The sequence below is a fragment of the Vicia villosa genome, linkage group LG6 (assembly GCF_029867415.1).
Source record: "Vicia villosa cultivar HV-30 ecotype Madison, WI linkage group LG6, Vvil1.0, whole genome shotgun sequence".
NCBI lineage: Eukaryota > Viridiplantae > Streptophyta > Magnoliopsida > Fabales > Fabaceae > Vicia > Vicia villosa.
Genome location: NC_081185.1, coordinates 150,659,977 through 150,674,165, shown reverse-complemented (window position 1 = coordinate 150,674,165; position 14,189 = coordinate 150,659,977). Strand labels below are relative to the sequence as shown.

General features: G+C 30.7%; 1 protein-coding gene across 1 annotated transcript; it reads left to right on the top strand.

Moving 5' to 3' along the window:
* Positions 1 to 2,726: 2,726 nt before the first annotated feature.
* LOC131612759 (rhicadhesin receptor) lies at positions 2,727 to 4,406 on the top strand. Its single transcript, XM_058884508.1, has 2 exons — positions 2,727 to 2,897; positions 3,656 to 4,406. The coding sequence occupies exons 1-2, from the start codon at positions 2,786 to 2,788 to the stop codon at positions 4,198 to 4,200; spliced, it is 657 nt and encodes a 218-aa protein (XP_058740491.1). The 5' UTR covers positions 2,727 to 2,785; the 3' UTR covers positions 4,201 to 4,406.
* Positions 4,407 to 14,189: the final 9,783 nt, after the last annotated feature.

The window sequence follows — 14,189 nt, the reverse complement described above, 5'->3', positions numbered from 1 at the left end:
ATCTGATATCGCCTTTGCTATCCAACAACTTAGTCAATACATATCTTGTCCTAAAATTATTATTTCAAAGATGTTGTTTGTGTATTGTAATATTTAAAGTCTGTCCCTAAAACATGGTTAATCTATTCGGCTACAGCTAATTCATTATTAACTGGTTTTGTAGATTCAGATTGGACTACTTGCCCAACCTCAAGAAAATCGATAACCGACTATGTAGTGTTTCTTGGAACTTCCCTATTGTCATGGAAATCTAAGAAGTAGAGTACAATTTCTCAGAGCAGCTCAAAAGCTGAATACCAGGCGTTGGCTACCTTAACGTGTGAAATCCAATGGCTCCATTAGCTCTTTAAAGACCTTAACAACCCTTTTCTTCATCCAACTTCAATATACTGCAATAACAACTCAACAATATACTTGGTGCATAACCCTTCATTCCAGTAAAGATCTAAACATATCGACATTCACTGCCACATCGGTCGTGAAAAGATTGAATCTAGACTCATCAAGCTCTTTCCCATCAACACCCAAAGGCACATTGCAGATTTCTTAACTAAACAATTGTACAAGCCTCCATTCGATTTTCATGTCTCCAAGCTTGGCCTTCTCGATCTTTACGACCCAACTTGTGGGAGTGTCTTAACTATAGGCCCACTATACTAATTATTCTTGTTATTTTGTCTATGTTTTATTAGCCTTTTATTAGAATATAGAATATAGTCGTTGTAAACCTTTTGTATATATACTTGGTCTAGGGGTGTTCATTGGTTTGGACAAATCCGAACCAAACCGGAATCCAAAGCAAACTATAGTGTTTGGTTCGGGCATTTATTTAGTTTGGGCAAAAACCGAACTAGACCAACGAAACTCGATGTTAATTGGTTCGGGCATTGGATTTCCAAAATTCTACCCGCGGACCCATCTATCCGAACCAACCATGACTAATTTGTATAATTATATCATAATTATAATGGAAACTAATATAAAGTATTCAACTTCAAAAAGAAAAAAAATAAAATTTCAATTGTGATATTCACAATCTATATGGAGAAAAAAATTAAAATTTTTATATTTTATTGAAATTTAATTGATGTAAAGTAGATATTTTTTAAAAATATTTGTGCACATTTGTTTTTAGTGTACTCGATTAATCCAACCCAAACCAACCCGTTATTTTTTGGTTTGGTTCGGTTTGGACTTCATCGCAAAAGTGTGTAAATCCAATCCAAACCAATTCATATGTTTTTGATCAGTTTAAACATCAAATTTTCACAAAACTAAACCAAACCGACCCGCAAACACCCTAACTTGGTCATTACATGGCTCAGAATAATAACGTAATATAGTTTCTCTTTCTTTCTCTTCATGTATTGTATCACTTTTATTACATTGAGAGCTATCTCATAAGATTGGAGTGGATAGGTCTCAAAAAAAGTGCCCAAACCAAAACGATGGTTTGTTGCGGATGATCACATAGATTTCTCTTTTAATTTAATTTGCTCAACAAGTCTTTAATAGAAAGATATCCTCAAAGAAATGAATTGTCTTTAATATTAAAATAACTGAGCATGTTGCGTGCATTTATTCATCAATTTGACAGCAATGAACTAAAAAAAATACTCCCTTATCTTCTGTCCTTATTTAAAGTTGTTAAATGAACTAAAAAAATACTAAATTTATTTATTATGTGATCTATAGGTATTACATCCACCAATTTGAAAATTTAATATGGCCTGAGATTAATTTCAATTACAGTATTTAAATATATTGTTAAATAAAACTTGAATTACATGTCAAATATTTGTTCGAAAAATAGAGTTATATATATATATATATATATATATATATATATATATATATATATATATATATATATATATATATATATATATATATATATATATATATATATATATATGGCATATCATATGAGAATGACATATTTATACAAGAATGTGAGAATGAATCTGAACCATTGGATTTTAAAATAAATGGTGGAGATTATGGGTGAATCTTTTTTTTCTCTCTCCTGCATCTTGAAATAAATGAAGTAGGAGAGAGAAAAAAAAGATTCACCCATAATCTCTACCATTTATTTTAAAATTCAATGGTTCAGATTCATTCTCACATTCTCATATAAATATGTGATTCTCATATGATATGCCCTCTATATATATATATATATATATATATATATATATATATATATATATATATATATATATATATATATATATGTTGAAAATCAGAATTTAAATTATAACTTCAACAACATCTATACAACTTAAAAAAAAACTCGACTTTGTAATATGTTTAACCAAACCAATCTAAAACTTAGGATATTTTTAACACATCTTCTCATGTTCGCGGCTCATAATCTGATCGATAAACTCTAATATAATTTTGGTATTTGACATAATTCATCATTATAAAATCGACTTTGTAAGGTGAGAAGAAGTGTCATTTTATATAAATTATTTTTAAGTTTTATGTCAAACCAATGTGAGAATTAGGATAATCCTAACAATAACATCCTTACAACTTCAATATTTATATTAAAGTATTTACTCATATTTTTAATAATTTCTGAATAAAAATTATAATTTCATAATTTACATTTTCTAATATCACTTTCATTTTAAGTAAGAAAATTCCTTGTACAATATATTAATTATTCTGTCTCTCTCTACCAGAAGTCTTCTCTTGCTATAAATAATCAAAGCACACCATCACTTCATTTCAACTCACCATCAAAACTCCTTCAAATTAAGTCTTCGATTAGAAAAATATGATGAAACTCATCGGAGTGTTGTTGGCTGTAGTGTTAGCCACCGCCTCCACCGCCACCGCAGCAGATGCCGATGCTCTTCAAGATCTCTGTGTCGCAGACTATGCTTCTGGTACAACTTTTACATTAATATTTTTCCGTTTAATGCTAACTACTTATCTATATAAGTAAGATCAGTTCCTTTTTCATTTTCACTTTTCTCCTTAATCATTATAATCAATTTTTTTTATACTATTTTCTTTCAAATCATGTTAATCCAAATATCTGTATTAGGTCTACCAAATCCTTTAATTTGGCTTTTTGTTGACTTTATTGTTTAATCATGCAGTGCACTTATAATCCACCTATGTTTATGATTAATTTTCCTAATTTGTCCCTTTCCTATACTAATAGAAAAAAGTTTAATTATTGACACAAATTTAAATTAAAAAATTGAAATAGGCTACCAATTTTAATGTCTTTAAATGTCTCTAACACTTCCAAAAGAATTAAAGATAGATTTCATCATGGTTTTAAATAAAGGTTTCGCTCTAGCGTAAAAGTTTCGTGATTTTAATTGGTACAGATGTTATATTATTGATTGCAATAGTCGCGGTCTGAATTAAGCACTCTTTATCACAAAACAATGAATATAATTATATCGGTATCTGTACCTTCCTATACCATTTTGTCAAAGTTATTTTTAGGGTGATGTAAAACTTTGGATTTCATAATATTTCATCACTAGTATTGTGTTGCTTATTCAATTTTACTGCTATATTGTCAGAAAAAATTAAATTTTAATTGTTATAAATATCTTAAATTTTGTGTTTAGTCTCTGTTAATAGATTATTAATTTTTATGTATTAACGTTGTATCTCAAATTAACAGCAATTTTAGTGAACGGATTCACATGCAAACCAGCATCCAACGTAACCGCAGATGATTTCTTCTCCACCCTCCTAGTCAAACAAGGTGCAACAAACAACACATTTGGTTCCTTAGTAACAGGAGCCAATGTTCAGAAAATCCCAGGACTCAACACTCTCGGCGTTTCAATGGCAAGAATCGACTACGCGCCCGGTGGACTCAACCCACCTCACACTCACCCGCGCGCAACAGAAATGGTGTTCGTTCTCGAAGGTCAACTAGACGTTGGATTCATAACAACAACCAATCAATTGATTACAAAAACCATTGCTAAAGGTGAAACATTTGTGTTTCCTAAAGGTTTGGTTCATTTTCAGAAGAACAATGGTTGGGAACCTGCTACTGTTATTGCAGGGTTTAATAGTCAATTGCCAGGGACAGTGAATATTCCTCTTACTTTGTTTAATGCTACACCACCTGTTCCAGATAATGTTTTGACTCAGGCTTTCCAAATTGGGACTAAAGAGGTTCAGAAAATCAAGTCTAAGTTTGCTCCCAAGAAGTAGTAGTTGTTGGTTTCAACTTTCAAGGATTCATGTTGTGGTTTTTTGTTTATGTTTTGTTTTGAAATTTTCAAATTCATGCTTGGATTGATCCCACTATGACTTGTAACAAATAAATTAGTCCATGTTTTTGGGATCTCGATTTCATGTATTAATAAAAACATACAGTTATTTGGAGTAATCAATGGTATGTATTTAGTTATTACGTACTTAATTCTATAATTTTTTTTATAAGTTAAGTATTCGCAACTGAATTGACTAATCTCTCTCAAAAAATTTAACATTGTTTCGTGTTCAAACTAAAAATTTCTTGTTAAACCTGTCTAGATCATTTACCTTCTCAAATAAATTGCTCTTAGATAGTAAATGCTATATTTTATACAGTGGTTGCGAATAAAATATACCATAAAACTATACTATAAGGTGATTATTTTCTGTGCCAATGTGAAGTCCAACCTAATGTTATAGATTCCTTTTTTGGGTTTCACTCCTCCCATATTCATATTAATTTTGAAAGGAGCGAAAGCTGGCTACCAAGTATGGATCAATTATTCATTCATGTATATAAAAAAAGTATGGATCAATTATTAACTAATTACTTAATTATATGGTGCAAATTACTATATAAACTTGCAAGTATCAAATTAACAACTCCATTTAATATTTCTAGTTGTTGTATTTGTGTGCATTAGCTGGATTGATGTATATAGTAGCTTTTAAGTTGGAATTTTATGGTTTTGTATTGGGCCATTAGAGACAAATTGTTTATTCATTCAAAAGGGTTTTTATCCCATATTAAGAAGCTCAAAAGTATCCTTGCCGTAGTCCAAAAATTGACTTTCAAACGTCTTTAATATATACCAAAATATTTTATAAATAAACCACCTTTATTTTTGCCAAAAAATAGTTCAGAAGTTAACTTCCATATTAATTTTCTGGATACTAAGTTTCTCTTCTGAACGGTAAATTTGTTATAAATTTAATAATAAGTTTTCTCTTTGGGTAGAGATTGGACTTCTGGTATTTTTGTGGCAACAACAGGGGAAACATGCTTTTAGAAAGACGATGCTTCCGCATCAAATGAAGTGGCACTAAAGGCTAGACACAAAAGTTTAGCTTTTTTCTTTAAACTGAAGCATGTTAGATCACTCTACCATATCTCAATATTTCTTGAATGTCAAACATTTTACGTTTAATTAAACCAAAAAAATCATATCATAATTAATGAAGTCCAATCCATGAGAAAGAATAGGAAAAAACAAACAAACTATGCATATCAGAAAAATTCAAAAGTTAACTTCCGTACTAGACGAAATTAGGAGAAATTAGAAAGGCAGAACCTAAGCTCTAAACATGAATGCGGAAGTTAACTTTTATACTCAACCAAACTAGAGGAACACAAAAACACATAAGCTAAACTCTTTATATTTAAATTTATTAAATAATTAAAGTATATAAATTATTGTATTAACTAAACATATTTATTATTTAATATATTTTAATATATATATATATATATATATATATATATATATATATATATATATATATATATATATATATATATATATATATATATATATATATATTTAAGATTAGAGTGAGTATTCAATAATGGAATTATAAGATCAAATAAAGTTATTATGTAATAAATTTAAAAAATAATTGTATTATTGTATTGGAAGTACAAATATATTTTTCATTATGTTCTAAGCCTACCGTGGCCCCAAACAGGCCTAACTATCATCCATATATATAAGTTATAACGGGTACAATCAAGGTACAATTCTAATTAAATTCGTTTGTTTGTCTTTTATTCATTCACTGACTTAGGCGTTGGAGTGGTAATCTTACAAGTCCACCTCCACACCACTGCATCGGAGATCTGCACAACCACATCAAAAAGCTACATCAACAATTATAATTCTAGAATGGAATAGTTGTGCTGTTTGAGGAAAATGACTAGGATCCCTGCAGATTTTTGTCGAAGTGTAATTGCACATTCAGAGTGTTTGCTGTTAGTTTGTTTTAGGCCTTGTGTTGGGCTTTAATTAGTTTGGCCCATTATGAGTTTAGTATATATTGTATTTTTTATTTGTAATGAGAGATAGAGGAGAAAGTTTGTTAAAAATGTTTTCTCTCTCTTCTTCCATCTTCATCTTGTTCATTGTGCTCCAACAATTGGTATATAGAGTTCCGGTTCAGATTCACTAGAAGGGAAACAAGAGCGTATGTGAGGTGTGTGATTGTTTTGATTTTGGATTCATTCAATTAACCGTGAATTGAAGATCAAAATCATATTTCTTAATTTCGAGGGATCGGGAAACACGAGTGTTTGGTGAGAATCTGAGTGATTTCTTGCACAATATCGAAGATGAAAGGTGGAAACAGTAGTTTGAACATGAAACTTATGGTGTTTGAAGGAAAGAATTAGAATCAGTGGATGATTCTAATGCGTGTTTTGTTTGGTGCTCAAGATGTGCATGATCTCGTCAATGACGATTACACGTCGGTTGCTCATATGCAACGAAAGCGCAAAGAAACGCGCAACGAGGAAGAAGGATCAGAAAGAGTTGCTCTATATCCATCAGAGTGTGGATGCAAATGTGTTTGAGAAGATCTCGAATTCAACGAAGGCAAAGGTTGTGCGGGACACACTAGTACGGTATTATGGAAGTGACTCATTAGTGAAGAAGGTGAAGCTTCAGTATCTACGTAATCAATATGAGAATCTTACTAGAGAACATCTCCAGAGTGATTCTGATCACTAATAAGCTGAAAGGTTGTGGAGAAACGCTCTCAGAATAAATGACTATTGAGATCACTTACTCCTTAGTTTGATTACATTGTTGTAGCTATTAAAAATCTAAATATTTGAGCACCATGAGAATTAAATACATGCAAAGCAGTCTAGAAGCACAAGAGTTGCGTCTAATTGAGAGAACCTCTAAGAGAGAGGTAGAAAAGGTTTTGAAAGCTTCTTTTATGAAGAAGGACTAGGAGTAGTCTTGCTCAAAAGCCAAGAAAAGACATGGTGGTTCTCAGAAGTTAGAAGCCTCCTACTTTGATGAGAAGAAACATCTTAAGGGAAAGGAGAAGCTTGACAAGAGAATGGTTCAGTGTTACTTTTGTAATAGATTTGGCCACTTTGTTGTTAAGTAGTCTTGATCAAATAAGGAAAGGAAGTCAGAAGAAGTAAACATGGACAAAGGAGATTCTAATGAGGAACATGTGCTATCGGTGGCTTATGAATCTGATTCAGAATCTGTGCGATTGACGATTTCAGATTCTGAAGGAGACTCTAAATATTAGTCAGAATCAGAAGATGACTCTAAATCTGAAGTCGAGTATGATTTTGAAGTAGGTTCTGAAGATGAGTTAGAGTCGGAAGAATATTCTGAAGCTAAAGGAGACTCTGGAAATAATCCTGACTCTGAAGGTAGTCAGACTCTGGTGGTCATGCTTATGAAGGTGGCAATTCTGAAGATGGTGTTTATAGAGGTGGTCCAGAAGCTGACACTGTTCCAGGTTTTGTAGAAGATTCAAAACAAGTTCAGAGACCACAAAGAATGAGACAAATACCTAAAAGGTTTGTAAAGTTTAACATGATACGCCATATTGAAATAGACTATGAAGGTGAAGTCATTAAGTGTTTCATGTTAGTAAACTCTGAACTGTGAATACAGAAGAAGCACTTAAGAGGAAAGTCTGGATGAAAGCTGTGAAAGAAGAACTTGAGGTTATATAACGAAACAAGACTTGGGAGTTGATTGAGCTTCCAAAGGATAAGAAATCCATTAGCGTCATATGGGTCTTCAAAGTGAAGTTAAATCCAAATGGATCATTCGACAAACACAAACCAAGTTCAAAAAGGTGATGACATATTGCTGACTGGAAGTTTTTCTGATGAGATAGTCAAGTTCAAGAAGGTGTTGATGAATGAGTTTGAGATGAATGATATGGGAAATATGATATATTTTCTAGGGATGGAGATTTTTTACTCTAAGAAGGATATTATTTTGCATCAGCTAAGTATGAACTTCTAAAGAGATTTGAGTCTACAAATTGCAAGTCTGCAATCACACATGCTGAGACGAATCACATGCTAGATTATGATGTCGGGGGTGATGATGTAGATGCTATAACTTTTAAATAATTGGTTGGCTCGTTGTGATATCTTTGCAATACCAGACCTGACATTTATTAAGCAGTTGGAATGGTGAGTAAGTTTATGAACAAACTAAAGTGGTCACATTACCAAGTTGTTGTTAGGATTTTGAGGTATATTAAGGGAGCTTTGAAGTTTGGAGTTTTGTTCCTTTCTGGTGCTAAATCTGACGCATTGCTGATATGCTATTTAGAATCTGATTAGTGTGGAGACAGAGTTGACAGAAGAAGTATTTCTGGATATTTTTTCAAGTATCTGCGAAGTCCTGTTTCTTGGTGCTCCAAGAAGCAACAAGTGGTTGCATTGTCATCTTGTGAAGCTGAAAACATTTCAAGTGCTTTGTCAGTGTGTCAAGCTGTTTGGCTGATGAATTTGTGGCAGGATCTGAAGATCTATGTGAGTAAGCATGTGAAGTTGATGATTGATAACAAATCTGTCATAAGCCTTGTGAAGAACCCAATGTTGCATGAGAGAAGCAAGCACATTGACACAAAGTTCTATTTTTTGAGGAATCAAGTTCAGAATTGAGTGCTAGAAGTTTTTCACTGTAGCACTCAGAAGCAGCTTGCAAATGTTCTGACTAAAGTCGTCAAAACTGAATATTTCATCAATTTGAGGAATAGAATTGGTGTTGTTGATTGTAGCTCTGAATGTGAATTAACGGATGATGTTGAGGTGTACTTGCACATTTAGAGCGTTTGTTGTTAATTAACTTTGGACCTTGTGTTGGGCTTTAATTAGTTTGGCTCAATATGGGTTTAGTATATATTGCATTTTTTGCTTTGTAATGAGAGATAAAGGAGAAAGTTTGTTATAACTGTTTTTCTCTCTTCTTCCATCTTCATCTTGTTCATTGTGCTCCAACAATTTTCATAATTAAATATTTCTTTATTCAATCAGATCTCTTTCGATTCATCTCCAAAAATATTTCGAAATCCTCCAATTCAAAATCACCTCCAGTCTTTGTTATAGACGCAATCGGTGAAGATCTGGTCGAGATGGAAGAGTCTCCACCATAGGGATTCTCTCAAATTAGCGTCACTAATTGAAAATCGAATGAGCGATGAACCAATCTTGGAATTCCAAGACCATTAGAAGGTGGATGAAAGTTCTAACATAAAAATTCCGTTGATCATTGCCGCTACCATCACTAATCAATATGTCCTGAGGATTTTCAATTACAACGTAAATTCCTGCAAAGTAATATACCTCATAATCTTCACGGGGTCGAGCTTAAAAAGGTAAAATCCAAGATAATTAAAACCAAATTGAGTATTAAATCGGTCGACTTAGGAATTCAAGATTTAAAGGTTGAACCGTAGTTCAACTAGGTTTGGACCAGTTATAATTAAATATAGAATATTTATTTTATATAAAACAATAATTATCAAACTAATATAATATTTATATTTTTGTGCTGTTAAAATTAACTCTCTCAAAGAAAAAATAATCAATTTGACTAATTTTTCATACTTATTAAAAATTGGGTTAAATAAATAAAATTTTCTGTAATATAGACGAAATTCGATTTTTCCCTGTAAATTTTTTTCCGAACACCCTTTAAAATATAAATATACTATGTCTTTTGTCCCTTAAGTGTAATGTTTACCTCCCTATAATATTTTTTTTGTTTGCTTTTCCCCCAAATTTAGTGTTTAAATTGCATGCTTAGAAGGGTAATTCAAATAAAAAAATATTAGAGAGAGAAAACTAAAAAAAAAAAATTACTAGAGAAATAAAGTGAATTTCGGCTATATTATATGGCAATTCTTTATTTGTAATATAAATGAATAAAAAATTATAATTTATTAAATTTTTGTTATAATCGGTTTAAATTATAAAATTTAAAAGTCCTATATATAATTATTTAAAATGTCAATTTTTTAATTGTGATCTAAATTTCTAGAAATTATTAACAACGAATGTACCTAACCTTATTTTATTCTAGTTCAAAAAAATAAACTTAAATTCTAAAATCCAATCATATGTATACTCTCAATCTTCTCACCCTTTCTAATTCTATTGCCATTTTTGTAGCTATAAATCATCTTCAATAATTTAATGAAGGCTGGAAGTAAAAAAGAAATGTCATACAATGTTCTGATTTCTCAGCTGATTATACAAAAATGATCCGACAAAGAAGCAAGAATGAAATCATTCATTTTCTTTATTGGAAATAAGGGATTTTTGTAATTAAAAATAAGTTAAATACATTTAGATATGAGGAGCGGGCTATAACGTCGATTTACTTTTTCTTTTTTTTTTCCGATTTTACACGGTTTTCAAATTTATAAATCGAATTTAATGCTTTTTGATTTTCAAGGCAAATTAGACTAGGTAAATGTCACGTTCCTGAATCAACCGGTTGAACTTATGGTCTAATCTAATTTTTTTTAAAGGGTGTTACTAACTAATACTCTCAGAACACCTTTTAAGAATATTAAATTAAAAAAATATTTTTTACAAGTATCTTAAGGGCACTCGTTAGTCTTTTCTATTTTTAAATTGATAAATTATGAAACTATGTGAAGGCTAAAATCTCGTAGCATTAAATGATTCGGGTGCAGTTACCGTGCATAGATAAAAATTTATGCATCATGCATAGATTATTATGGACCCTTGGATCATTGAATCAAATTCTAGACATCAATTGTTATTACTCAATACTCAATACTCAATACTCAATACTCAATACGTACCACTCAATACTTAATACTCAATATTTGATTAAAAACATGATCCAATGACTTTTGTAGGCTTATGCATGGTGCATAAGTAAAATCCTTATGTATATTAGCCAAAGTCAAATGATTCTTTATACTATATGATATGTTTGATTTGATCTCTTTGATATCTTTAAAATTTTTCAATTGTTATAAATAATCAAAACCCATCTATCACTTCATTTCAAGTCGTTATTCAAATTTCTCATTCTTTTTAAAATTTACTAATATATTATATGTACTAAGTACGAGTTCATTTTCATTCTTAAAATTAAGAAAAATGTTTATTTCTAACAAAAAGAAATTTAATTACGAGGATCATAAATAAAGTGATTCTTGTCTGCAGGACAAGGTTGTTGCGTTCACGCGTATTTTAGCTAATTGTAGTGTGTTATTCTTTTGTTGTACTCGTGTGCAATATGGATTATTGCTATCTTTTAACAATATGATTTGTTTGATTATTCGATTAGGTTAAATTTAAAATAAAATGGGTGATGCACTGACAGTGTAAAAATTTTTTACACTATCAATCAATCAATCACGACTATGAGTCAGGATAAATCAGACTGTAATTTTTAAAAAAATTATATGACTTGGCAAAATGATTTGTTTCTATAGTGTAAAACTTTTTACAGTGTCAGTGACTACCTTTAACCTCTAAATTTAAATTATGGAGATTTAAATTTGAATTTAAATAAACCAAAATTTTTTAGTGGAGCTATTTTGGAGAAACAAATCTTAATTGAATCTCCACCTTATCTGAACCTGATCACTACCTAAATCCAACAAGAAAAGTCCATCTATTGATTGCTATATATAGACTCATTCCATGTCTTTAAAGACCACGAGTTTAAGTGATAATTTATATTTTTAGGATGAATCTTTGTTTGTGATTTTATACACCACGCTATTGGTTTATTCATATCATAAGGCATATTAATTGGTTTGTTTAGTTGATTTGTAAGTCAAAAATGAGTGTGAGATTTTGTTTTGGTGAGGGGTTTAGTTATGATGACGATTATAAAGGTTGTTATGTTATATGTGGTGAAATTTTAATGGAGATTTGTATGGAAGTGGTTCAAAATTGTGAATGGAGGTGGTTTGAAGTTTGTGTATGGAAGAAGGTTAGTGGAGGTTATAAGTTGGTTCAATGGTTTATGGAGTGAAGTAAAAGTTGTTGGTGGAAGGTTTAAGATTGAAGTTTGAGGTTAATGAGTGTGAACAATTGAGATTTTTTTTGGAAAGAAAAACAACGTGAGGGAGATGTTAGTGAATGAGATTTTGGTTTTTTTTGGTGTGATTGTTCTTTGGATGAGTGTGAGAGATTCTGGGTAGGGTTTTCTCTTGTGTAGTTCTTGAATTTTGTTGTGAAAAATTGTATCTATTTTACTAAATATAAAAAAGAAAAAAACCAATATTGACAAAATATGACAAATCACGACCAATCAGCAACCAATTAGAAACAAGTATGACAAATTGCGATCAATTAAGCAAGTATGATACAATCACAACCAATCAAAAGCAAATATGACAAATTGCAACCATTTAGAAATAGAGATGTCAAATCGGGAAAGATTATGATTTTTTATATTTTTTGTGATTTTTTATTATTTTGTGATTAAAGAAGGATAAAAAAATATCTATTTAAAAAATACGAAAAAATAATATTTAAATACTCCAAAAAGACAACATTTGACTTTCTTGACCTTTTAATTAAAAAAAAATTTAAAAAATAAATATAATAGGGTTCGAACCTGCGACCATGTACCTCATATCCCTACACATTTATCAACTAAGTTGACTTACTAATACATTTTTTAATTATTTCTTTTGAAATGCTCATAGAAATGAGATAGTAAAATACATGAAGGCAAAATTTAAGGTACGACACACCCTGATACTAGACTCGGCCTACGGGGTATTATTAAGATGTTAACGGGATCGTGACGGCATACTAGTAAGATGTTAATGGGATCGTGATGTTAGACATGATATATGGTGTATATAATTTTGAGATAACAAACTTTTGTCTCCATAGTTTATTAGTGTAGTGATGTGGCCTACTACATTGTGTATAGTTTGCAATTAAACTTAAGTCTTACATTGTACTATTAGGACCAGATATCTCGGGATATTAGACTTTGTTTGCGAAGTTCTAACCAGACGGTAACTATCTTGTGATACTATACTCAACCTAAGGGGTACTAGTAGGATGTTAACAAACATATATGATGTTATATATAATTTGTGGTGTACATAGGTGTAAGGGGTGATATGTTATTACTCCTATAATGTGATGGATGGATTATATCTGAGAAACCTTTTTATTTTTTCAAGATGTGGAGTATCTCCTATTTTTTCTTGTAAATTGTGGATTGCTACTGGTCGCTGCTAGCTCTAAAGGTCCTCTGATGGACTATTTGATGTGGCTTGTCTTACCTAGGTATATGGAATCAGATGATTAATACTTTTGCGAAATCCATGATCATCGAGGTTGATGTGTTGTACTCGGATATTAGGCTACATTTGTGGAATGTGAGTTATCCTAACGGATCATTCAAGTATGCCTTAACCTAGTAGTTTGGGTATAGAGTGATACAATGGTTTATATCAAAGCGCACTGATATTAGTATTTCACCTTGTGTTATTGTATATATTTTTAGGTAAGAATGTTCTTATATTAGAGTTGAAGCTATGGATTTGGAACTGAAGACCCAATGTAGCATCTTTCTGCTGGGTTAGAGATATTGTCTAACAATAAAATCTCAAGTTTAGTAAGAGGATTTTAGAAGTGATTGTAGGCAAGTTGAGAGAATCAATGAAGAACATATAAGTCATATGACTGCTAGAAATAGGGTCGACCCAACACTAACTAAGGTCTAAAGCAAACTTTAAAAATTAAGCTTTTTTTCTTTAAAAATATTATTAAAAAATGTATTTAAAATTAGCTTTTTGATCTTTTTTAGGATGTAAAATCATTTATTAAATTATTATAATCAATTTCATTTAATATTTTTTTAATCGATAATAAAGACAATCCATTTAATCTTTGTTAAAATATTGTTGGTATATAAGATAAAATTTTATTAATTTTAGTTTTG

Excerpts from the sequence above, each read along its gene's own strand:
- LOC131612759 (XM_058884508.1), top strand. The coding sequence starts at position 2,786 with ATGATGAAACTCATCGGAGTGTTGTTGGCTGTAGTGTTAGCCACCGCC. Across the intron at positions 2,898-3,655 it reads TGTCGCAGACTATGCTTCTG|CAATTTTAGTGAACGGATTC; the intron begins GTACAACTTTTA and ends TCAAATTAACAG.